At 41.8% G+C, this 27,112-nt stretch overlaps 1 protein-coding gene across 2 annotated transcripts in view; it reads left to right on the top strand.

Moving 5' to 3' along the window:
• The window catches only part of LOC140464847 (phosphatidylinositol-3-phosphatase SAC1-like), a 72,858-nt gene extending 50,516 nt beyond the window's left edge, over positions 1–22,342 (top strand). Inside the window, exons 11-21 of one of the 2 annotated variants that reach the window (XM_072560370.1) lie at positions 163–195; positions 375–443; positions 548–627; positions 2,799–2,897; positions 3,072–3,210; positions 4,823–4,892; positions 5,436–5,508; positions 12,670–12,763; positions 15,326–15,418; positions 16,346–16,403; positions 20,854–22,342. In XM_072560370.1, coding sequence (XP_072416471.1) covers positions 163–195; positions 375–443; positions 548–627; positions 2,799–2,897; positions 3,072–3,210; positions 4,823–4,892; positions 5,436–5,508; positions 12,670–12,763; positions 15,326–15,418; positions 16,346–16,403; positions 20,854–20,990 — 945 coding nt within the window. In that variant the 3' untranslated portion in view covers positions 20,991–22,342. The remainder of the gene's footprint in view (positions 1–162; positions 196–374; positions 444–547; positions 628–2,798; positions 2,898–3,071; positions 3,211–4,822; positions 4,893–5,435; positions 5,509–12,669; positions 12,764–15,325; positions 15,419–16,345; positions 16,404–20,853) is intronic. The other variant, XM_072560371.1, reaches the window with a different exon arrangement.
• Positions 22,343–27,112: the final 4,770 nt, after the last annotated feature.

Genomic DNA, 27,112 nt, shown 5'->3' with positions numbered 1-27,112 from the left:
GAGTAGAATATAGTGTGATGGATAACATTTTGTTCTCAGTGGCTTGGTGATAAAGCATCTGATTTTAATGCAACCAGGGTGTAAAGTAGTCAGATATTAAATATTAAAATTAGGCTAAGTGATTTGCTTTTGCTCAGAAACTGGCATTTTCACTCCCTCCAGAATGTACCTGGGCAGCAAACTGTGCTCCAGATGGTAAGTGTAGAAATTTGAAAGAGGTTTTATTGTGCTGTGTCATTCTGCTTGTCCTACCAGTAACTACTGCAACCGTAGAGACCAGTTTTAGCTCTTTAGTGCACTGCTTTGGTTTTTGCTGTTTTAGGCTGCTTCATTCTTGAGAAACTAGATTGTAAACATCTAAATTTTGATTTCAGATGGATGGTTTTCAAAGGCATTTTGATTCACAGCTTATCAGTTATGGGAAGCAAGTGATAATTAACTTGGTATGTTTTAATTTGCCTTGATACTAAACCTCTTTGAAAATAAAGCACACGTCTTTATATGTTTTAATATGCTTATGTTTAATATTACAATCTATATTTGTCAGGTTGATCAGAAGGGTCCTGAGAAATCCCTGGAGCAAGTTTTCTCCAAAATGACTTCAAGCTTGAGCAATGGGATGGTTAAGTATGTTTCTACGCTGCCACACGCTATCAACATTTCCTTTTTATTTATTTTTAAAAATAGTTAGAAGTGACTTGGGCAACTGGAATTTCCTGCTGGCCGGCATTTATTGTACAGGAAAGAAAGTGAAGCACCAAATGTTGATGCTGTCTGACTGACTGTTCCCAGGAAGAGAAAGGCAGACTTACATATATGTAGTCATTTCCACGTCCCATTAGGGTTACTTCAAAGCACTTTACAATTAGGAATGTAATGGTTTCCTCTGGATAAATATATGATATGCTGACAGGTTTAACAGAACATTCATTTTCGATGATGGCTGTGAGAACTATTGACCGAAACACTTCCAGTTTCCCTTCACAGTGCTGTGTTCAAAGTTTGGCCATGAATAAACACTTCATTCTTTTATTTGTTGTCCCACGTGCAAAGTACCAACTTGATGGGTCGGCATTTCAGCAGTACCCCCACCAGAGTGCCACCCTGAACTATCTTGCCAACCACAAAAGTTTGTTTAAATAAATAGGTTTTTCTCTTGGTGAGAAACTAACCCCAACTAACTTTCAAGGGAAGGCTTGAGAAAAGAGGGATCCCTATGATCCAATCTTTCTAAAATCCAGCCCCAGTATCTTCCGACCACACTAATTGGAAGACTAAAATCAGAAATGCAGTGGAGGAAAGTTTGTAATAACCTAACACATGCCAGCTGATATGGCTGTTTCATAAATGACTTGGGTCTCGGAGTCTTAACCATAGCTACATTTTCTGGAAATTGGTTAATTATTCATTACTCTGTGCATAAGAAAATGCTGCTTGCTGTTGGTTTTAAATTTGGCCTTGGTACCTCTGATGGATCTGTGGCTGGCGTGGGATATTAGCATTGATGTCAATAATCCAGCCATGATCTAGACTGGCAGAGCAGGCCCAGGGAGCTGAAAGGGCTGTTGTTTCTATTTCTAACTCTGAATCTTTGTCCTCTCACTCTGGAGACTCAATTATTATTTCAGATTTAATTTATCCCATTAACTACTTCTGATGTGACACCTCTGCATGAAATCATTGCACCAAACATTATCTTTCAGCTTTGGCTGCTTCATGCAACTTGGGATTATCCTGTTCCATTCCTCTACGTTACCTCTCACTGGCCCCTGTAGGTTGCAGTGATCACAAGTGTGTGCACTATTTTTACTGAGATTGACCAGGAGATTGGATGAGTTCATGACACCTTCTGGGGATTTGAGTTAACTGATTTGACACTGTAATGCCTAGGGGTATTTCTACCTCACACTGTTTAGATATAGTGAGTGACAGCAAGTCAGCTAACATCCATGATTCCTCTTAATGATTCTCTCTGCAGGTTCCATCTAGCAGAAAGTGTTGTTCCTGTTTTTACTTACAATGCTGTGGAGCATTTGTTGATATTAAACTTCACTTGCCACTCATCACTACGAGACACGGGCAATAGATGCTGGCCTGCCAGTGATGCTCAAATCCTATGAGTGAATAGTTTAAAAAAAATGATCAGCTCAGGTGAAAACTTATGCCTTCTCCACTTTCTTTGAGATCCCAGGTGTAATTTGCAAACTTTACTCCCATTGATCCTGAAACTGTGAATCTAAATCAGCATCAGTTCAGGTTCTAGCACACATTCCTGAGGAATTCTGTTGATAACCTTCCTTTCTTTTGACTGAATACCATGAAGTGAACTCCTTTTTTTTTTCTGAAATAAATTGCTGGAGAGCAACACTGAGCTAGAAAAGGTCACATAGCTTTTGATATGTGGTGCAGAATTTTTAGTTTGATCTTTCACCTGTTGAAGATTAGGAGATAGTGAGGGCTGCAGATGCTAGGGAGAGGCAGAGGAGACAAAATTTGGTGCTGGAGAAAGCACAGCAGGTCAGGCAGCACCCGAGGAACAGGAGAGTCAACATTTCAGGCAGGACCCTTCGTCAGATTGCCGCGATTGATGAAATAGATGGAAAGCATTGTGTCCACCTACCATATCCTTTCTGGTTTGTTAAGTAAGTTCTACCTACCGAGACACCGTTAATATTTTGGAATGATTAGGTCAGCATATTTCTCTCTCTCAAACTTGCAATTTGCACCCAGTGTTATGGTCGTAATGTTTCAGTTATTTTTTCTAATGTTCACTGATGGTTGCACTATCACTTTTGTAGATATTGTGCATTTGATTTCCACAAGGAATGCAGCCATATGAGATGGGACCGGCTCCAAATCCTTTTGGATTGTGTAGCAGACCAGCAGGATGAGAATGGGTCAGTGCTTTTCCATGCTCTTTATTTGTAAAAATAACTCTTTTAAAAAAGGTTGTCTTAATTACTTGTAAATATGACAGCTGCTATGCTTTCATTATAAAGAAATGATGACTCTTTACAGAAGAGTTTTTTTTTAAAAGCAAGTCGTCACTTATTTCTCTGTGTTAATGACAGTTACTTCTTGGTGGATTCTGAAGGGAAGACGATCACACAGCAAGAAGGGGCTTTCCGGACCAACTGTATTGACTGTTTGGATCGAACAAACGTTGTACAAAGTTTGTTAGCTCGACGCTCTCTGCAGTCACAGCTTCAGGTTATAAGCATTTAAATCATTTAGTGGGAATTTAATGTTTAAGCACACTCCTTAGTCAGAGAAGCTGGCGTTGTTTCTCTTAAATCCTGCAATGGACAGAGTTGGGGTCAGTATAAGAATATGACAACTGGAAATCAGAAATTGCTGGAGAAACTTGACATGTCAGGCAGCAACTGTGAAGAGAAAACAGAGTTAATATTTCGAGTCTGTGACCCTCCTTCAGTTCTGAAGAACTTAAATTTTGCTTTCTGTCCAGAGGTGCAGCCTGACATGCTAGTTTCTCCAGCAATTTGTGTTTTTGTTTCAGGTCTTCAGTGTGTTTTATTTAGGTGATCCAACATTCGCATTGGTGATGATGATTTTTTTCCAAACCTCAAGGACCATTTTTGAGCAACCAAAGCAAATTGAAATAAGTATTTTTTTTTAATTGCGCATCTGCTTCTAGTTTTCATTTGGATGAGAATCCTGGACATATTCAATAGTAACTTGCTTTGGGGTTGCCTTCGTTGTGTATCATTTGAAAACAGATTGTCAGGAAAGTGGATGCCTGCTAAAGCTTAATAAATTCACAACCTAATTAAGGAGGCTATCTCATTAAATTGTATGAATTTTTTTAAAGTTCCTATTGAACAGCTGGTTCTTGTATTGCCACTATTTCCAAGGAGTTACTCCAGAGTATTGTTTTTCCACTTGTTCTATGTTTGAGCGAGAATTTCAGCAGCTGATGCGTTGTAAGTCAGGGCTGCTTAGGAGGTGGTGCCAGAGGTGGTTTTGCAATTGATTTGGCTGCTGCCATTGAATATTTCAGTCTTTGCATAAAAATGAGCTATTCAGTCAGGTACCAGGGACTGGAGCATTCTGTGTCAGTGGCGAATTCTGCCACAAAGCCAGTTTTTAGTGCTCAGTGCTAATTGCCCTTGAGAAAGTGGTGGTGAGCTACCTTTTGTAAACTGTCACACTCCATGTGGTGTCAGTGTAGCCACAATGCTGTTAGGAATGGAGTTACAGGATTTTAACCCAACAAAAGTAAAGGAATGACCATAATGTTTCCAAGACAGGATGATAAGTAGCTCGGAGGGGAACTTGAAGGTGGTAGTGTTCCCTTGTATGTGCTGCTGCAGTCCTTCTTGATGGCCGAGGTCACAGGTTTGGATGGTCCTGTCAGTTTGCACTTCCAGTATCATTTTATGGGATTGTGATCAACTATGATCCCTCTAATTCTTTACTGTGCAAAATGGAGATCAACTGTGTTCTAATCCAAGCAGCTTCTTGTGAAGTCCAGGGAATAAATGCAGCATTAAAAACAGAAAATGCTGGAGAAACCCATTTGGCAACACCTTTAGATCGAGACGAAGAGTTGACATTTTGAGTCCAATATGACTCCTTTTCAGAGTAATCTTTAGATCCCCATCCATGGTTAAGAACCACACTATTTAAAGTTTGTTGTTGAGAATATTTTAACAAGTACTTCATTTGAAAGCTGGAAGAATAAATCCAAAATGAATCATAAATTTGATGTAACAATTACAAGGGTTTAAAACTTGAAGTATGAGCCAATCTATTACCAACACTACAATACATTCTTAAACTCAGTTTTTTTTGTTGGGTTTAGAGGCTGGGTGTTCTTCATGTTGGCCAAAGAATTGAAGAGCAAGCAGAGTTTGAAAAGATCTACAAAAATGGTGAGTCTTCATTCAGTTTTGAAAGACTTTAGGATGGAGTCTTGTAATTTGGAAGATCAGGCTCCTCAGTCACTCAATGAGCATTTTTCACTGACTAACCAAAGCTTGCGCACCCAGGCAGTTTCTGGTTCGATTCCTGGTCTGTGTTGAACTGATCCGAACAGTAGAAAGTGGTTCAATTGGGTCTTAATATCCTTCCCAGAGTTCTTGCTTCAGAGTGCTATCCATCACTCCCTACTGGACATGTATGTGCTTGGACTGTTGACTGAGTGTGGAATGGCTGATAGCTGTGATGTTTGCATGCACTCTGCCAGAGACAATGCCAGTGTTCCCCATGTAGACCCATTGGAGAATACTGGAGCAAATATTTAAAGTAACCTTACATCTGCATGACATCTGTGCTTTTGAGTAGGGACAAAATGTTGGAGGAAAAGTTGCCTGAATAAGAAAATCTAACAACTGTTACTTTTGCTGAATACTTTGAAATTGTTACCTTTGCTGACTGAAGTACTACAGCTTAGCAATCATTTGATTTGTCCGCAGCTTGGGCAGATAATGCGAATGCGTGTGCCAAACAGTATGCTGGAACTGGAGCCTTAAAGACTGACTTTACAAGGTAACTATCTCAGAGTGTTGTTCTGCTATGGATTATTCAAGCCTTGCATGTTTTGTTGCCAACAAGTTGTTATGCATGGGAAAGGGTAGCACAGAAAGACAGCTTGAATTGTGGGATATAGAAAACAAAAGCCATTGTGTGACTTTTGACACGAGTGGTTCCCCAAAGGTGATTGGATAATTGTCTGAAAACTGAAACTCTGCGGAGCTATAGGGCAAAACAAAGAAGTGAAAGCAAGGAATGGGAATAGATGAGTTTCTGGTGTAAAGTGTCAGTATTGGATGATCTTCTCAGTGCCATGACCATTGTCTGATTCTGTGTTTTGGTAGATTAAGGCAATAGTAACGTAATTGTGTTTTTACCACAATTTGTTCTGCTTAAACCATTGAGTTTTACACAAAAAAATCTGTGGTCTGAGTCATTTAAAGTTTCATGTTTCATTTGAAAAGTGAATGTTTAAGTTGACATATTATTAAATCTATTTGTGGTAGGGAAGGAAAGATGACTTTCGCATTTCATTGGTTGAATTAAACATGGACCCTAGATATAAGTAAAATTGAAACCAGAATTTCTAGTTTTTTGTGGATCTAAGACCATGAAACCACATGCATCATAGCATTCACACTGAAGGAAAAACAGATTTTCACCCTCACTGTTATCTGTCTGGTGTTAATGTTTCACAATTGTTATCCCACACTAATGACCTTTACCCATGCAACACATGTTGCTGTGCTCTCTTCCCTCACATATGCATCAAAACTCTCCCTTAATTGCAGCAGTGATGTTGCTTCAGGTAATCCATGTGCTCGTGAGTCACATTTCGCTGAATGATCACTCACCATTTGCTGAAACAAAACCCCCTGAATTAATACATCCCCTTCCTCTGGACTCTCCAGTGTATGGAGCAAATAATATGGTTGTAGACATTTCTTTAAACCCTTCTGGAACTCTACTGCCAAAGTGCATTACACAATAAATTTACAAGTACATAACATGGGACAATGAAATTGGAAATAATTTTGTTTTGCTGCTTTGCACAATTTGTGTCATTCTGTAAGAATTTTGACCCACTAAAAGGTAGGCTATTCAACCTGTCATGCTTATGCTAGCACTTTGTAAGAGCTATACAATTAATCCCATTTCCCCCTCTCTTTCCCCAGTCCTCAACAAATTTCTGATTATAAAATATTTAGATTAGCTTAGATTCCCCACAGTATAAAAACAGGCCCTTCGGCCTAACAAGTCCACACCGACCCTCCGAAGAGCAACCCACCCAGACCTATTCCCCTATCCTATATTTATCCCTGATTAATGCACCCGACACTGTGGGCAATTTAATATGGCCAATTCACCTAACTTGCACATCTTTGGATTGTGGGAGGAAACCAGAGCAGCCAGAGGAAACCCACACAGACTTGGGGAGAATGTGCAAACTCCACACAGACAGGTGCCTGAGGCTGGAATTGAACTCCAGTCCCTGGCACTGTGAGGCAGCAGTGCTAACCACTGAGCCACCGTGCTGCATATGTGATACGTTTTTATCATCGCCTATGACATTGGCTTCTCTTACAGAAGATTGTGATTGTATTTTTATTTTTCTGGTGATAGAATTGGGTCCTTTAATGTTTGTTATGGAAAGCCAGTGTTTCAGATTGATGGATTTAGATAAATAAACCTGCACCTGGAGAATTTTGCTCTTTTTAATCAAGTAACTTCTCGCTGATGTGAGCAAAGTGCCACCATCTGTTGCACACGTTCATTTCTTCCACTGATCCTTCAAAAGGAGAGACTTGATTTTCTCTTCTACCACAGTTCCCTCCAACCTCTTGTCCATTCCATTGTCTGTTATTAAATCCACTTTGATCACCCTTTCAGGTCCTTTCACTTGCTCTGGATCAGAATCAAGCAGAGTCTTTCGCTCGCCACTGTCTGTTCCACATTCTGCCCTTAAAACCAGTTGCTCCTTGTTTTACTCCTATCAGAACTCTGTGCTTTTGGTCATTTCTATCAACCTGCTTTTAAGTTCCTCTGCTCGAATGAAAACATTTGTTATTTGGACTTTGAGGCTTCTCCCTTTCTTTCTTTGTTTCTCTCACTCACTCGCTCGCTGATTAGAGATAGAAGCAGAGTTAGGTAATTCAGCCCATCGAGTTACTCCACCATTTGATCGTTGCTGGCATGTTTTTCCACCCCATTCTCCTGCTTTCACCCTACAACCTTTGATCTCCTCATTAATCTATCTCTGTCCTAAATGCACTCAATGACTTGGTCTCCATAGCCTTCTGTGGCAATGAGTCCCACAGATTCACCACCCTCTGGCTGAAGATATTCCCCCTAATCTCAGTTCTGAAGTGTCAACCCTTCACTCTGAGACTGTGTCCTCAGGTCCTAAGTTCTCCTGCTAGTGGAAGCATCCTCTCTCTTCTATTCTATCCAGGCCTCTCAGTATTCTGTGCATTTCAGTGAGATCCTCCCTCATCCTTCGAAACTCCATCCAGTACAGACCTAGAGTCTTCAATCTGTCAACATATGACAAGCCATTCATCCCGAGATCGATTATGTAAACCTCCTCTGGACCCCCTCCAACACCAACACATCTTTTCTTGGATACTGCGCCCAAAACTGCAGACAATCTTCCAAACGTGATCTGACCAGAGCCTTATCCAGCCTCAGCAGTACATCTCTGCTCTTGTATTCTCTTCCTTTTGAAATGAATGCTGACATTGCATTTGTCTTCCTAACTGCCAACTGAACCAGCATGTTAACCTTAAGTTCCTCTGCTGTTTCTTTGTTCCCCATTACTATTTCTCCAGCCTCATTTTCTAGCAGTCAAATGTCCATCATTGGCTGTCTCTAACCTTTTATATGTCTAAAAATTCTCTTGAAATCTTTTATATTAGCTAGCTTGCCCTCATATTTCTTCTTCTTCCCCCCTTACTGCTTTTTAGTTATCTCCTGATGGTTTTTACAGACTTAGCAATTCTCTGGCTTCACACTAATCTTCATTCACTTGCTGTCACACACTTTATCTTGTGCTCTCTTTCTTTCTAACACCTTTCCAAACACACACAGTTCCTCACTCACATTCTGCTTCTCTCTCTGTCACTCATGTTTCCCCCTGACTCTCTCTCGCTCTCTCTCTCTCTCTCTCTCTCTCTCTCTCTCTCACACGCTCTCTCGCTCTCTCTCTCTCTCTCTCTCTCTCACACGCTCTCTCTCTCTCTCTCACTTCCAGTCATTCTGTTGTTTGAGCCAGCTTTGAAAATGGGTGTTCAAAGCTGAACAGCCACACATTCAATGTTTCACTGGCTGGAGACTAGGTGCTGAAAGGTCTCCCTAATGTGGTACTTCATTGGTGGTTTCAACAAATACCCCTCACCAACAGCAGGAAGTAAGGCAGGGACTCTGCTGTGAGGACACATTCATTTCGAAAGTTTGTTCACTGTCATTCTCTTCTGAGGCTCAAAATAAATATAAGGTGCTGTTCGGGGGAAGTAGCTTTGTCAGAGAAATGCGAAAGGAGCAGGTGACAGTGATGTATCCGATTTGAGAGCATTGTAGTGTCTGACGATGCTGTTTCTTTCACAAGGTTATTCTATCCTTGGTTTTTTATTCAAGAGGGTTCGTAAAGGCAGAAGTTCTGATCAGTCCAGATAGATCTACTTGAAAAGGCTTTTCAAGTTTTTTTTTGAAACACTTGTCCAATGAAAAGTGAATGGCCGATTCTCCCAGTTCAGGGTTTTTTTCTGGTTTGGTTTGGTTTTGAAGCTGTTAGTCAGGTTTTAGCTGGGGACCCTAGGAAACAGCTCCATGCTGATCCTCTCTCGCCTGTAAGAACTTGTGTTTGATTTTATCTTTTTTGCCAAGGGGGTGTTTATGGGGATATTGCAGGAAATCTGAACAGCTCTTTAAGTTGCATTTTTTGTGTCAGTTGGGTTTTCAAATAGTTATGTTATTATAAATTTGGCTTTCCTTTGTCCATGTGTGAATAAATTCTGTTTTATTCAAAACTGAGTAGTTTGACCAGCTGCTGCGATGAGAAATGTTAGGGTCTGGGCTATCTTAAACAATTTTAAGGGGGTCTGGCCTGGTCCATAACACTGTGACACTGATTCACAAAGTGGCCAAAGTTTCATTTGCCAGTGATATCCTCATTTGAAGATTTATACGTAGATGGACATTCCCACATGCTTTCTCACGTGTGCTCACATTTTTTTAAGGTCTGAGTGCAGAGTTTAAATTTCGCTTTGTTTCATGCATGAGGTTACATGTTACAGGAAGTGGCATTTAACTCTGGGAACTCAATCAGTGCTCAGCAAAGCAGTGGACAGGCAGCATCCAATGATCAGTTGGGGCAACATGCGTATCGTTATAGTCCAAATTAATAATTTTACGATGAGTGTAGCTGAGTTCATAACAAGGATGGATTGATCCAAACATTGTTTTTGTTGAGTTTATTGGTTTTCTTGACCCTGAAAATTGATAATTTTGATGTGGTGCTACAACTTGGAATGGCCGTCAAAGCCTGGGGTGGGAGAGTCCAGAACTAGAGGGCATAGGTTGAGGGTGAGGGGGGAAAGATATAAAAGAGACCTAAGGGGCAGCTTTTTCATGCAGAGGGTGGTACGTGTATGGAATGAGCTGCCAGAGGAAGTGGTGGAGGCTGGTACAATTGCAACATTTAAAAGGCATCTGGATGGATATATGAATAGGAAGAGTTTGGAGGGATATGGGCCGGGTGCTGACAGGTGGGACTAGATTGGGTTGGGATATCTGGTCAGAATGGACGGGTTGGACCGAATGCTCTCTTTCTGTGCTGTACATCTCTGACTCTATGACTCGATGCAAGATGTGTTGAAAGGAGCAAAATCAGAGATTGCTGCAAAACGTCAGCGGGTTCTGACGGGATTCTGAAGAATGGTCACTGGATCCGAAACGATAACTCTGCTTTCTCTCCACAAATACCATCAGACCTGCTGAATTTGTCCAGCTGTTTCTGATCTGGCTTTTGATTTCCAGCAACCGCTGTTCTTTGCTTTTGACAAAGTGGATACTGAGTATGGATAGTGACAGAGCCTCCATTTATGGTAAACTTTGCCAGTTCTTTGCTGCAGAACAGGTACTTTCTGAAGAGAAATTTTAACACTTGTGAGCAGTATCCAGACAGCATACTGACTTGGAGCTAGCTCCATCACTATTGCTGGGTCAAAAACTGGAACCTCGCTCCTTAACAGCACTGTGGGTGTACTTTAACCACAAGGTCTACTACAGTTCAAGACAATGGCCCACCACCAACTTGTCAAGAGAAATTTGTGATGGGTAACAAACTTTGGCCTAGCCAGTGATGCTTCATCCAGTAAAATAATTTCATGAAAAGCTTAATTATACTCCATGGATCAGGTATTGCAATCAGTGAGCTGCAAAGTTAAATTGGTTGCTGTTCATCACATTAGCATTGAGAAGATGAGTAATTAGATGGGAAATGAAATCCAGTCCTGCAGTGGGTTACCTAGAAGGAACCAAGAGCTGTCTTGTTACACGTTGGCATGTGACTAAGCATGCAACAGCTAACATGTAACAGGTTCCCCTGTTCAAGAAGGGGAGTAGAGACAGCCCTGGTAATTATAGACCAGTGAGCCTTACTTCAATTTTGGTAAAGTGTTGGAAAAGGTTATAAGAGATAGGATTTATAATCATCTAGAAAAGAATAATTTGATTAGGAATAGTCAGCACGATTTTGTGAAGGGTACGTCATGCCTCACAAACCTTATTGAGTTCTTTGATAAGGTGGCCAAACAGGTAGATGAGAGTAAACCGGTTGATGTGGTGTACATGGATTTCAGCAAGGTGTTCGATAAGGTTCCCCACAGTAGGCTATCGCACAAAATGCGGAGGAATGGGTTTGTGGGAGATGTAGCTGTTTGGATCAGTAATTGAAAGAAGACAGAGGGTGGTGGTTGATGGGAAATGTTCATCCTGGAGCTCAGTTACCAGTGGTGTACCGCAAGGGTCGGTGTTGGGTCCACTGCTGTTCGTCATTTTTATAAACGACCTGGATGAGGGCGTAGAAGGGTAGGTTAGTAAATTTGCAGATGACACTAAGGTTGGTGGAGTTATGGATAGTGACGAAGGATGTTGTAGGTTACAGAGAGACATAGATAAGCTGCAGAGCTGGGCTGAGAGGTGGCAAATGGAGTTTAATGTGGACAAGTGTGAGGTGATTCACTTTAGTCGGAGTACCCGGAATGCAAAGTACTGGGCTAATGGTAAGATTCTTGGTAGTGTCGATGAGCAGAGAGATCTCGGTGTCCGTGTACACAGATCCTTGAAAGTTGCCACCCAGGTTGACAGGGTTGTTAAGAAGGCATACAGTGTTTTTTCTTAATAGAGGGATCGAGTTCCGGAACCATGAGGTTATGCTAGAGCTGTACAAAACTCTGGTGCGGCCGCACTTGGAGTATTGTGTACAGTTCTGGTCACCGCATTATGAGAAGGAAGCTTTGGAAAGGGTGCAGAGGAGATTTACTAGGATGTTGCCTGGTATGAAGGGAAGATCTTATGAGGAAAGGCTGAGGGACTTGAGGCTGTTTTCGTTGGACAGAAGAAGGTTGAGAGGTGACTTACTAGAGACATACAAGGTGAGATAGGGTGGACAGGGAGGGCCTTTTTCCAAGAATGGTGATGGTGAGCACGAAGGGGCATAGCTTTAAATTGAAGGGTGATAGATATAGGACAGATGTCAGAGGTAGTTTCTTTCCTCAGAGAGTAGTAAGGGTATGGAATGCTTTGCCTGCAACGGTAGTAGGTTCGGCAAGTTTAAGTGCATTTAAGTCGTCATTGGACAGGCATATGGACGTACATGGAATAGTGTAGGTTAGATGGGCTTCAGATTGGTATGACAGGTCGGCGCAATATCGACGGCCGAAGGGCCTGCACTGTGCTGTAATGTTTTATGTTGACAGCGGGGACTTGTAGAGATAGTGATATTACCCAGATTAGTTGTAAATGAAGAGAACTAGACAAAGGAATATTGCCTGCAGATTTTAACAGCTCACTGCTGCCAAATCGTTGCCTGTTTGCTTTTTTAGTTAATACTAACTTACACTGAGCTGATAATCTGGCAATTTTGGGCTTAAGTATTCACCATTTCCTTTTCTTCAGAACTGGAAAGAGAACCAAATGGGGCCTTGTGATGGATGGATGGAACTCGATGTTAAGATACTACAAGAATAACTTTTCCGATGGATTTAGACAGGTACCCCAATCTATCACTTTCTTGTCCACCTTCACCAGCAACAGCAGCGTGTTGACTTCTTAAGTCGATTACTCTCATTTTTTTGTTGTTTGAACAATTCTTTCAGAATGTTTTAAAGTCTATCAAGAGTAACCTAAGAAAGTTAGGTCTTGCGTAGTGTTCCAGCAACAACAAATACTTGCATTTACCTAACCCCTCGTGATTAAAATATGACTGATTTGCTACCAACAGATCAGCGAATAGAAAACTTTTAAGGCTGGCTTTGAGGTGGTGGCGTGAAAGAACTTGAGTAATTTTAGATTTATTTGTTCATGGAATATTGGCCGGCATTTATTGCCCATCCCTAATTACCCAGAGGGCAGTTAAGAGTCAATCACAAGGAGGGCATGTTTCCTTCCGTAAAGGACATTAGTGAAACAGATGAGTATTTTTTAATAACAGTTGACACTAATGACATTTTATTAAATTCAATCTCCCCATCTGCCATCGTGGGATTCGAACCTATGCCCCTGAGATGTTACCCTGGGATTCTGGATTGCTAGTCAAAAAATGTGGCGCTGGAAAAAGCACAGCAGGTCAGGCAGCATCTGAGGAGCAAGGGAGTTGAACATTTCAGGCAACTTTATCAGGAATCTCTGGCTCCTTGGATGCTGCCTGACCTCCTGTGCTTTCCCAGTGCCACGCTTTTTGACTCTGACTCTCCAGCATCTGCTCCTGAATTGCTGGCTAGTGACAGTGCCGGTGTGCTGCCACTACCCAGATGCAAAGGGCTCAGGCTAATTTTCAAAATAAAAGTAGTGTGATCTTTTAAAGAATCCTGAGGTGACATTTACACATGCTAATATGCAAATTAGGCATGTGTGCAAAGTATCTAAAGTCAGTTAGATTGACAATATTACTGATGTGTTATGTCTCATGTTTAGAATGTAAGTATACCTTTAAGAGACACGTTAATGATGTCATCACCATATCCTAGTGTGTGACCTGAGGATCTAAAGTTCTCAGATACCATCTTACTGGAGCTCACTAGAAATGTGTCACACTGCTATAACTATGCTGTTCTGTAACCTTGTAACTGCCAGTAATCCAGACACATGTGTGTTTAATAGGCACCTATAATAAATGTCTGTTATATCCTTCAATACCACTTTATACAGACCCAATTTCTTAAGGACTGGTTGGGCCAAAGGGCCAGTTTCCACACTGTATCGAATCTAATTTTTATCTTGTGAGGAATTACATGAGCATTGCTACATATGGTAAAAGACCCTGCTGAATGCCAAACCCATATCAATTACCTTGAACAAAAGAATAAAATATTTCATTAATACCAAGGTGAATTTCTCTTTTACACATCACTTTGTAGCTTAAAACAGTTGTGCACCGATATCAAGTGTAGCACTCAGAAACAGTTTAATAAGCTGAAAAAGAATATCTTTCTTCATCTTTCTAATTCTTTCAAGAAAAGCGGGAAAAATAATCTTTGGAGAAAGGGGAACAGGGTCACGTTCTGATCCACTATCTGCTTTAAGCCTCGTTTCTGCCTTAACCCCCTACCCCTCAGTGTCCCATGTTACCCTGTTGCAGCTTGCTTTCTGATGACCTGGCCTTTATTCTTCCACCTGTTTGCATTGTATTTGCTGAAGCTGTCACTCGTACCAACATTTCCATCTTTTCAGACCTTCCTTGTGTTCTATGTGGTTAATTCTATCCATGGCCTAAGACTGGTCCCAAATCTAAAAATTCCCACTTGCTCTAGGTAAGGACACAAATCTGGTCAGATGATCCTTTTTCTTCCAGTACCTCATTCCTCCCTCACCCTCACCTCTCTCCTTATACATTTCAACAATTAAAATTCAGGGGTATCTTTCTTATTATTGATAACTCCAATCTAAATGATTCTACTTTCTATGTTCATGCCCTATCAATACTTCTGATTGTAAATTGAAGGCTCAGGTGTTAGTGAAAAATTCTCCAAGAACTTCAATTTAATATCATGTATTGTTTAATTCCTTGAGAACTCTTATTTCCCCTCACAGTCCAACATGTTCCAATACTTGAATGCTGACCCATTTTCTTGGGAGCTGTCTGTGCTGTTGGCCAGGATATTAAAACTGGCTGTCTCCTGGATAATTTTTCTACTCACTTCTAACCTTCAAACTTGCCACAGTTTCAGTCTTCCTTGTAACAAAAACAGAAATTGCTGGTGAAACTCAGAATTGGCAGCATCTGTGGGAAGAAATTAATTATTCAAGTCCAGCGTCTCTTCATCAGAATTGTTGCAAGCTGCATATGTGACTGTCTTATCTGAGTCATGAAATTATGGGTTCCAGTCCAGGATGTAAACACAATCTAGCCTGACACCCTGGTGCATTACTGAGGGAGTGTGCTGCATTGTCAGAGTATACTGTAGTGTACATTGTTGCAATAGTTTGAAATTTGGCATTCTTACATTGGTCCTGATGAGTACAAGGTGAAAAGTTTCAGCATTATTCAAGTTCTGTATGAACAAGCAACTATTTCAGTTAGTTAATGTCTTCTGTGTATTTATTGTTGCTGCAGGATTCAATTGACCTGTTCCTTGGAAACTATGTTGTGGATGAGACTGACTCTTTAGCCTTTTTACATGATCAGAAAGAGTGGAGGTTCCTAGCGGTGAGTTTGATGACGACCATTAATTTTAATAAACCATTTCTTATTGAGCAGGATGTTGCTCATAATTTGAGTCAGTTTAACATTATCACACAAGCAGGATAAAATTGACATTTCCTCTCTCTTGTGTTAGCTTCCTCTGGCCTCAAAATGCCCTTGATCTCAATTGTTGCAGTGTTCAATGATTGTAGACAGTATTTGTCAGTGCAGCTGAATAATCTTAAACTGCACAGCGATGACGGTTCGTTAATTATTACTGTTATGTTGAAAGGCAATCCTAAAAGGACCATAAGAAATAGGAGCAGGAGTAGACCAATCAGCCCCTCAGACCTGCTGCCATGCAATAAGAACATGGCTGATCCAAGATTCGTCGCATCTACTTTCCTACCCTTTTTCCATAACCCTTGATTTCCCCCACGAATCGAGAATCTATCTCAGCCTGAAAGATACTCAAGGGCTCTGCCCCCACAGCTCTCTGTAGCAAGGAGTTCTAAAGGCTCTCAACCTTCTGAGAGGCAAAAATCCTCCACACCTCAGTTTTAAATTAGTGGCCCTTTATCCTGAGACTGTGTCCTCTGCTCCTGGACTCTTCTGTGAGAGGTACATCCTCTCAGCGTGTACCTTGTCCAGCCCGTTACGAATTCGGTAGGTTTCAATGGGATCGCCTCTCATTCTGTGTGGAACGGATTTAAGCAGTTGCTTGGTAGGAATGGTAATCAGGAGCCAAGCCTCGCAGTGAAGAGGCAATAGCACACAAAATCATGCTCCAATTTTGATAGGAAAGCCTCAGTAAGTCTTATATTCATAAAACATGTGTTGTTGGAACATTGATCTGAAAAAAACTGTTCTGGAATGCTTATCATTTCCAAGTACCAAAAAGGAAAACGGGTATTATTTCCTCTGGTAAATGTTCTTTTTCTTCTTTTGTAGCTGCCTATAATCATGGTTGTGGCTTTCTCAATGTGCATCATCTGCTTGCTTATGGCAGGTAAGTTTAAAAAAAACGTAGCCGTTAACTTGGATGTTATGCTTTCCTGTATTTTGGGATTTTTTTTTGTCCATTGAATATGAACTTTTCCAGCAAGGTTAATAAGTTATTGCCCACCCTGGGAAGGTGAGGGGGCCAACTTACATCCACTAGAGTGGGCAGATGGGACCTATGTCAAGCATCTCATCCAAAAGCGCACTGCCTCCAGCAGTGTATGTCTTTCTCAGTACATTAATGGAATGTCCTCAATCCCAGGAATAGATTTGTGTAGATTGTTGACAGCAGGGGACGTGTTTAAATGTTGTTGAACATGTCTCCTGGTTCTTGGACTTAAATTTTTTCTGCTGTCATTCAGTCATAACATTTTATTTAATTTGTTTGAGTGATGTAGGCATTGCTGGTTGGACCAGCATGCACTGCTCATCCTGGATTGCCCTGGAGCTGGTCCTGCTGAGCTGCGTTCTTTAATCGCTGCACTCCGGGTTTGTAGGGACACCCACGGTGCAGTTAGAGACGATGTTTCCTAATCCACCTGTTCTAGGATATTATTACACACCTCTGGAGCAGGTGGGACTTCGAATCCTACAACACAGATCCTTTGGTCCAACTCATCCTTACTGACCAGACATCCCAGTCTGATCCAGTGTCATTTGCCAGCATTTACCCCATATCCCTCTGAACCCTTGCTATTCATATACCCATCCAGGTGCCTTTTAAATGTGGTAATTATACCAACCTCCACCACTTCATCTGGCAGCTCATTCTATACACACCCAACCCCCATGTGAAAAAATTGTCCCTCACGTCCTTTTTATATCTTTCCCCTCTCATCTTAAACCTACCTATAAGATTAGACTCCCCCAGCCCAGGAAAAAGACCTTGGCTATTTACCCTACCCATCCCCCTCATTATTTTATAAACCTCTATAAGACCACCCCTCAGCCTCCACTGCTCCAGGGAAAGCCCCAGCCTGTTCAGCCTCTCCTTATAACTCAAACCTCCAACCCTGGCAACATCCTTGTCAATCTTTTCTGCATTCTCTCTAGCTTTATAACATTCTTCCTCTAGAAAGGTGACCAGAATCATTCACAGTATTCTAAAAGTCGCCTCGGCAGTGTCCTGTACAGCTGCAACATGATGCCCAACCCCCTCTACTCAATGTTCTGACCAATGAAAGCACGTGTGCAAAATGTCTCCTGGTTCAACCACCCTGTCTACCTGCAACTCCACCCCGAGTTCTGACTTGGCAACGCTCCCCATGGCCCTACTATTAAATGTATAAGACCTATCCTGGCTTGCCTTACCAAAACGCAACACCTCACATTTATCTAAATTAAAGTCCCATCTGCCGCTCCTTGGCCCATTGGCCCATCTGATCAAGATCCCGTTGTACTCGAATCCTGGTCTCCTGCCTGAGAGGCCACACAAACCCTTTTAGTGGGAGGGTAGTGGTGGGAGTTTCAGGATAAATTAGGTAACACCTGTGCCTTTTGCAAGTCAGAAATAAAATGTCCATTGAGTTTTATGAGGAAGGAACAAACGAAACACTTGAAAATTGTGAAAGATTAACTGCCTCCTCAGTTCCAGGTTTATTGGTGATTCGGCCTGTTTGCTTTGACAAGATGGATATGTGCTGTTCTCAATAGGGGAAGGAAGCCGGGTGCAGCGTACCGGGACTGCAATGTGATGACATGAATATTTTCAGGTTTCCTCAGATTCATTGTTAATGAAGGAGGCCATTGTTGGAGCTGTAGTTAATTACATTTGATTAGGCTCAGCCATTCGGTTGTAAATCTGTTAGTCAACAAGTAGACCCTTGAGTTTTGGCTGCTCGTAATTCAAATCTGTTGCAACCCTTCAAATGGCAGCACTCCAGGCAGAGAAGTTGCCAGGTCCAGATGGGTTGCATCTTGGACTTGCTGAGAGGGGTAAGGGAACAAATTGTGAAGCTGTTGACAGAAATTGTCCGGGATGTTCTGAACATAGGATTAGTTGCCGGGGACTGGAGGATTGCAAATGTGACACTGTTGTTTAAGAAAGGGGCAAAGATAGCTCAGGAAATTTTGAGTTTTGAGAAGATTTTTAGCTCAGGTTGAGGTTCTGGATGTAGGTTTGCTCGCTGAGCTGAGAAGTTCATTTCCAGACGTTTCGTCACCCTACTAGGTGACATCTTCAGTAGGCCTCAGGCGAAGCAGTATACATGATCCTTGCTTTCTATTCATAGCATTGTAGTCGCTCACAAACCCACCAAGACACTAAAACAGCAGCTAATGAACTTGAAAGACCCTATAAAGGGAACAAGCAAAACTAATGTCATTTAGAAAATACTGTGCAGGAAATGTGACAAACAGGCAGAAATCTAGCCACTAGGATACATGAACAGCAGCTAGCCACAAAACGACATGACCCTCTCTCACTAGTATCCTTACATACGGATAAGGAAGAACACCAATTCAACTGGGACAAGCCAAACAGAGACACGTGCGAGAATTCCTCGAAACATGGCATTCCAACCGGAACTCTATCAACAAACACACACAGAGTTAGACCCCATCTGTCACCCCCGAGAAAAAGAACAGGAAATGACATCACCGCAGGAACTATCACCAACCCAAACATATGAATAGAAAGCAGGAATTATGTACACTGCTTTGCCTGAGGCCCACTGAAGATGTTACCTAGTAGGGTAATGAAACATCTGGAAATGAACCTCCCAGCTCAGCGAGCAAACCTACATCCATAGCTCAGGAATTTATAGACCGGTCAGCTTGACATCAGTGGTGGAGGGAAAATTGATGGTCGTAATATGGAATATGGTAAATATACCCTTAGAGAAAAATAATTTAAACAAGACAGTCAATATGCCTTTGTCACGGGTAGGTCATGTCTGACAAATTTAAATGAATGTTTTGAGGTGTCACAGGCAGTAGGTGAGGGTAGTTCTTTGGATGGTGTAGATTTGGACTTGCAGGAAGTATTTGATATGCTGTCACATCGGTTGGTTAGCAACCTAGAAATATTTGTAATTGATGGGTCTGTGACAGCAATGATTAGAAGTCAACTAAAAGGCAGGAGACAGAGGGTATTTCTCAGATTGGAGTTGAGTTGAAAGTGGTGTGCTCCAAAGATTACTGTTGGGATCTTTGCTTTTTGTGATTTACACGAACAGTTTGCAGGTGAGCGTTGAGTAAGCTAGGGAGAATAGTGAATTGTGAGGATGACACTGAGAAACTTCAGAGGAATATTGAAATTTTGACCAAATGGGCAGACACTGGCAGATGAATTTCAATGCAGAGAAACGTGAGGTAATGCACTTTGGTAGAAGAAACTCAGAGAGACGATACAGGCCTCAATGATGTAACGCTGAGGGGAATACAGGAACAGAGGGACCTTGGGGTTAATGTGCATAATTCTCTGAGGGTGCTCAGGCAAGTTGAAATAGTTGTTTAAAAGGCTTCTGGGATCCTTGGGTTTACAGATATTATTCTGTATCTGAACTGTAGAATCAGAGAATACCTACAGTATGGAAACAGGCCAGTCAGCCCAACAAGTGCGCATCAACCCTCTGAAGAGTGTCCCCCCCAGACCCATTCCCCGACCCTATTACTCTACATTTACCCTTAACTAATGCACCTAACCTATATATCCCTGAACACTATGGACAATTTACATGACCAATTCATCTAAGATTGTGGGATGAAACCGGATCACCCAGAGGAATCCCACGCAGATACTGGGAGAATATGTAAACTCCACACAGGCAGTCACCCAAGGCTGGAATCAAAACCAGGTCCCTGGCAGCAGATGCTAACCACTGAGCCACCGTGCCACCCCAAGAAAGGAAGTGATGCTACACCTATACAAATCACTTATCAGACTACATTTGGATTATTGTTTTCTGGGCACCTTAGCAAAGGAAGGGTGTTAAAGCCCTGGAGAGAGTACAAAGGAGATTTGTGAGAATGTTACCTGGAATGAGAGAAGATAAGATTAGAGAAATTGAGCTTATTCTCTTGGGAGTAGAGAATTCCAAGAGGTGACCTTATTGAGGTGTTCAAAACTATGAACAACCTTGAACAGGGTGAAGCAGGATATTCCATTTCCACTGGTTGGTATGTCAGTAACTAGGGGTAACCATTTCAAGATGGCCGTGAGAGAGCGAGGAGTGAGATAAGGAGTCATTTCTTTGCTGAAGACGTTTAGGATTTGGAACGTGCTACCTGGGGGAGTGGTGGAGGCAGATTCCATCGGAGGTTTCAAAAGCGAGCTGGATATGTATTTGAAAGTGATTAATTTAGAGGGCTGCAGAGATAGGGTGGAGAATGGGACGAATTGGTAACTGTTTTGGGAGCTGGTGCAGATACAGTGGGTGAGTGGCCTCCTTCTGTACTGTGAATTCTATGATGACCGTCCTTCAATAGTTTGAACTTTTCTCTGGCCGTGATGTTAGGTGACACTTGGACAGAGACCTTGGCCTATGTGCTGTTCTGGGGGAGCGCAAGTTTTGGGACTGCTGCCATCATTCTCTTCAACGGCAAGGAGTTTGTCGATGCACCGAAGCTGGTTCAGAAAGAAAAGATGGACTGAATTTGTACGTGTGGAAAGCAGCTTGGCAACCAAGATTCTGTGCAAATGTGGAGGATCTTCTGACCTGCTTTTCACATCCAGATGCTGTGGTGTTTTCTTTTTAAAACGATCAATTTCTAACTTTGGAGCTAATGGTTGTGATCTCCAGCTGGCGTTGGATCACTCAGCCTCCGCTATTACAAACATTTCTCTTCCTTGATAACTCTGGACGATTTTTGGAACAACACTAGTGAAATAAAAAGGATTAGAAACATTTCCTGCTCATGTGATCTTCCTATTTGATGACCAATAACAAATGTACAAATAAACTCGGGGGAGTGGGGGGGAGGTTTTCACACAGGGTAACGGTTCAAAGCCAGCAAGCCTGTTATTATTCCAGTCAGTTCATCTCTGTTTGTGTGTGTTGTGTGTATATATATAATATATATATAGGTATCATGAAATAGTGACAGAGCAGTAACATTTGTGTGGAATGAGTTATTGATTCTAGAAGCTGTTGAGTTAAAAGTTTTGTAGAACAGTTTGGAAATCAACCTGCCATGTGCCCTCAGTTCTTTCAGTCCAGCGTTTAAATCTGAAACTGCTTTCACGTCTGTCTGCAACATAATGGATAAAGGGGCCTTGATTTACATGCAGAACTGTACAGCGAGTTTTAGATAAACCTGGAATTTGTATTATGTTACAGAATCAACTGTATATTTTGTTTCTCCTGAGTTGTGTATTATTTTCATTTAATGACAGTATAATTATATAGTTGAAGTCCTGCTTTTTTTCCTAATTTTGATATTTGCTTGTGCAGCCCTTCCATTTGAAGTATTATATTTGAGCATTATCAAGCTGTCACAATACTCAATGGACTTGTTTCTCACTTTTGTGGCTTTTGGGAAACAATGCACTCAGATTCACCTTATATTCACCCCCCAAAACAGTGCCTCGTTTATCCATTCATATTTTTTAATACCTTGAAAATCCACTTTCAATTGTTCATATGATGATGAATGCTATTGTCTTTTCCATTATTAGTGATGTAAAAAGTGGGTTTAAAACTAGAACAGAGCAATGAATTTGCAAAATGCCTTTAAATTGTCGTGCAATCACTGATTATAGAGGGCAATTCAATCAGTGTATTTTGCAAATTGAGAACAAGAATTGTCTTTCAGAATTGAAACTATAGGATCTGTCAGAAGACATTAGGTCAGGTATTTACAAGTACATAGGGAACTGGGCTGGGAGCAACTTCTATTTATACAAGTAAACTCTTATCAGTTTTCCAACTATTTCCATTCCATTGCCCTACTCTGTATTATGTTCCTTTTCTTTTGGAGTAATCAATAAAGTGGTATACAAATAAAGATTTTTTTTATTGTTTTTATTTTGTTCACAACATAAACTTTAACTCATTGTGCTATACTTGGACAGTGAAGAGACTTGGTGTCATGTTCATTTGGGAGAAAGTGAGGGCTGCAAATGCTGGAAATCAGAGTCAAGAGTGTGGTGCTGGAAAAGCACAGCCAGTCAGGCAGCCTCCAAGGAGCAGGCAAATTGACGTTTTGAGCATATGCTCTTCACCAGGAATATTATTTGCAGTTCTTATTTTCAAATCTTTTGTTCTATATCCTGCATATTTTAAAAATCCTAATAAATTCAGAAGAGCCAGCTAAGGACAGAAAATGCTGTTTTGCCAGCATTTGACAGGACACCAATAGACATCACATTTTGAGTTGAAGAGCCTTGGTCAGAAATCTTGATTCATCCAATTGAAACAATATTAACTATGTTTTAAGAAACAGAAATTTGGAGGAATTCAGCAGCATCTGTGGAGAGAGAAAAATAGTTAACATTTCTGTTTTTCTCGTTTACCTTTCAGTCCTTACTGCAGGTGCTGGAAATCGGAAATATTTTATTTGTGTTGCAGCAGCCCTGCAGAATCTGCCAACTGAACCCTAACTCTGCTGGCTCAGCAACTTTCTAAATACCTGTACGAACCACTCTCAATTGAAGCAGTGTATACCTTCTGTAATGAGCTACACTTCTCCATTTTCCTGATCTGCACTGCGGCAGTTGCTGTGGTGATGTACATTTAAGGGGGTGCAGCTTAAATTACTGTCCAACAGCGTAAAGTTTTCACGCAAAGGATGGTGCATACATGGAATGACCTGACAGACGAAGTGGTGGAGGCTGGTACAATTATAACATTTAAAAGGCATCTTGATGAGTATACGAAGAGGAAGTGTTTGGAGGGCTATTGGCCAAATGCTGGCAGATGAGACTTGATTAATTTAGGATATCTGGTCGGCATGAACAAGTTGCACCAAAGGGTCTGTTTCTGTGTTGTACACCTCTATGACTCTATTAGGCAGAATGTGATGTCTTACCCCATGTACTGTGCACAGAACAGAGCAATAGCTCCAAAGTTCAGGTGTATCTACATAGCCTCCAGTGAACATTGTCTATGTATAGTCTCATCTTCAAATAAAGAACCCAGATTATTGTTACACAAGTTCATAGAATCCCTACTGTGTGGGAGCCATTTGGCTCATCAGGTCCATACCAACCCTCCGAAGAACATTTCACTCACACTACTCCCCTACCCTATAACCTTGCATTCCCCATGGCTACTCCACCTAATCAGCACAGAGTCAGAGATGCACAGCACAGGAATAGACTCTTCAGTCCAACTCGTCCATGCTGACCGGATATCCCAACCCAATCTAGTCCCACCTGCCAGCACCCGGCCCATATCCCTCCAAACCCTTCCTATTCATATACCCATCCAGATGCCTTTTAAATGTTGCAATTGTACTTGCCTCCACCACTTCCTCTGGCAGCTCATTCCATACACATACCACCCTCTGCATGAAAAAGTTGTCCCTTAGGTCTTTTTTATATCTTTCCCCTCTCACCCAAAACCTATGCCCTCTAGTTCTAGACTCGCCCACCCCAGGGAAGAGACTTTGCCTATTTATCCTATCCATGCCCCTCATGATATTATAAACCTGTATAAGGTCACCTCTCAGCCTCCGATGCTCCAGGGAAAATAGCTGTAGCCTATACAACCTCTCCCTTTAGCTCAAATCCTCCAACCGTGGCAACATCCTTGTAAATCTTTTCTGAACCCTTTTAAGTTTCACAACATCTTTCCGATAGGAAGGAGACCAGAATTGCACGCAATATTCCAACAGTGGCCTAACCAATTTCCTGTACAGCCGCAACATGACCTCCTAACTCCTGTACTCGGTACTCTGACCAATATAGGAAAGCATACCAAACGCCGCCTTCACTATCCTATCTGCCTCCGACTCCACTTTCAAGGAGCTATGAACCTGCACTCCAAGGTGTCTTTGTTCAGCAACACCCCCTAGGACCTTACCATTAAGTGTATGAGACCTGCTAAGATTTGCTTTTCCAAAATGCAGCACCTCAGTTTATCCAAATTAAACTCCATCTGCCACTTCTTCACCCATTGGCCCATCTGATCAAGATTCCTTTGTATTCTGAGGTAATCTTCCTCTCTGTCCACTACACCTCCAGTTTTGGTGTCGTCACCAAACTTACTAACTATACCTCTTGTACTTCCATCCAAATCATTCATTTAAATGACAAAGAGTAGTGGACCCATCACTGATCCTTGTGGCACTCCACTGGTCACAGGCCTCCAGTCTGAAAAACAACCTCCACCACCACGCTCTGTCTTCTACTTTTGAGCCAGTTCTGTATTGAAATGGCAAATTCTCCCTGTATTCCACGAGATCTAACCAGTCTCCAGTCTCCCATGGGAAACCTTGTCGAACGCCTTACTGATGTCCATATAGATCACATCTACTGCTCTGCCTTCTTTGTTACTTCTTCAAAAAACTCAATCAAGTTTGTGAGACATGATTTCCCACACACAAAGCCATGTTGACTATCCCTAATCAATCCTTGCCTTTCCAAATACGTGTACATCCTGTCCCTTGGGATTCCCTCCAACAACTTGCCCACCACCGACATCAGGCTCATTGGTCTATAGTTCCCCGGCTTGTCCTTCCCACCTTTCTTAAACAGTGGCACCATGTTAGCCAACCTCCATTCTTCTGGTACCTCACCTGTGACTATCGAGGATACAAATATCTAAGTAAGAGGCAGAGCAATCACTTCCGTAGTATCCCACAGAGCTCTGTGGTACACTTGATCAGGTCCTGGGGATTTATCCACTTTTATGCATTTCAAGCCATCCAGCACTTCCTCCTCTGTAATATGGAGATTTTTCAGGATGTCACCATCTATTTCCCTACATTCTATATCTTCCATGTCCTTTTCCACAGTAAATACTGATGCAAAATAGTCGTTTAGTATCTCCCCCATCTCTTGCAGTTCCACACAAAGGCCGCCTTGCTGATCTTTGAGGGGCCCTATTCACTCCTAGTTACCCTTTTCTCTCCTAGTTACCCTTTTCTTAACTCTCTTTGCCAAAGCTATCTCCTGTCCCCTTTTTGCCCTCTTGATCTCCCTCTTAAGTATACTCCTACTGCCTTTATACTCTTCTAAGGATTCACTCGATCTATCTTGTCTATACCTGACATATGCATCCTTCTTTTTCTTAACCAAACCCTCAATTTCTTTAGTCATCCAGCATTCCCTATACCTACCAACCTTTCCTTTCACCCTAACAGGAATATATTTTCTCTGGACTCTCCTTATCTCATTTCTGAAGGCTTCCCATTTTCCAGCCATCCCTTCACCTGCAAACATCTGCCCCCAATCAGCTTTTGAAAGTTCTTGCCTAATACTGTCAAAATTGGCCTTTCTCCAATTTAGAATTCAACTGTTATCTGGTCTATCCTCTTCCATTACTATTTTAAAATGAATCGAATTATGGTCGCTGGCTCCAAAGTGCTCCCCCACTGACACTTCAGTCACCTGCCCTGCCTTATTTCCCAAGAGTAGGTCAAGTTTTGCACCTTTTCTGGTAGGTATATCCACACACAATCAGAAAATTTTCTTGTACACAACAAATTCCTCTCCATCTAAACCCTTAACACTATGGTAGCCCCAGTCTGTGTTTGGAAAGTTAAAATTCCCTACCAGAAACACCCTATTATTCTTACAGATAACTGAGATCTCCTTACAAATTTGTTTCTCAATTTCCCTCTGATGATTAGGGGGTCTTTAATACAAACCCAATAAAGTGATCATCCCTATTTTGTTTCTCAGTTCCATCTTTGGACTGTGGGAGGAAATGCACCCAGACACAGGGAGAATGTGCAAACTCCACACAGACAGTAACCAGAGGCTAGAATCAAACCCAGGTCCCTGGTGCTGTGAGGCAGAAGGGCTAACCATTGAGCCACTGTGCCATCCTTTGTTGTGAAATTGGTACATTTGCATTAAAGGAAAGACCAATATGTTTAAGATGAAGTAGAAGCACTTTGGCCTCCAGCTTGCTCTGCCTTTCTAAGGTTCCCTCTGTGACCACCTGGTCAGGTCCTTCTCCCCCCCCCCCCCCAAACAACCCACCCTCCCCTGCCACCGCAGGAATTGCAAAACCTCATCTCCTCCCTCACCTCCATCCAAGGCCCCAAAGGAGCCTTCCACATCCATCAAAGTTTTACCTGCACATCCACCAATGTCATTTATTGTATCCGTTGCTCCTGATGCTGTCTCCTCTACATTGGGGACTACTCAACTTTTCCGGTGCTACTCTAATTCATTTTAAGGTAATGGCTGACCAGAGATGTGCAGGTTAGGTAAATTGGCCAGAGTGTTCAGGGATGTGTAGGTTAGGTGCATTAGTCTGGGATAAAATGGAGAGTAATAGGATCGGGGAATGGGTCTCGGTGGGTTACTCTTCAAGGGTTGGTGTGGACTTGTTGGGCCGAGGGGCCTGTTTTCACACTGTAAGAATTCTATGAAGCTGTAGGGATTCTATAATTGTTCCATATTCTCCTCCACTCCAATAATATTTCACCTCTTGCTTGTCATGAATCGACATACCTCTGCTTCAGAAATATTCAAGGACTCAGCTTTCACCACCTGTACAGAAAGAAAACTCCCCCCTTACAGGTTAAAAAAAATCTGAATTCCTATTTTAAAGGGCGATCCCTTATTTTTAAACAGTGACCCTTGGTCCTAGATTCTCTCTC

Source organism: Chiloscyllium punctatum, chromosome 41 (assembly GCF_047496795.1).
Source record: "Chiloscyllium punctatum isolate Juve2018m chromosome 41, sChiPun1.3, whole genome shotgun sequence".
Taxonomy (NCBI): Eukaryota; Metazoa; Chordata; class Chondrichthyes; order Orectolobiformes; family Hemiscylliidae; genus Chiloscyllium; species Chiloscyllium punctatum.
The sequence above is the reverse complement of the archived record's forward strand: the minus strand, read 5'-3'. Positions and strand labels throughout refer to the sequence as shown.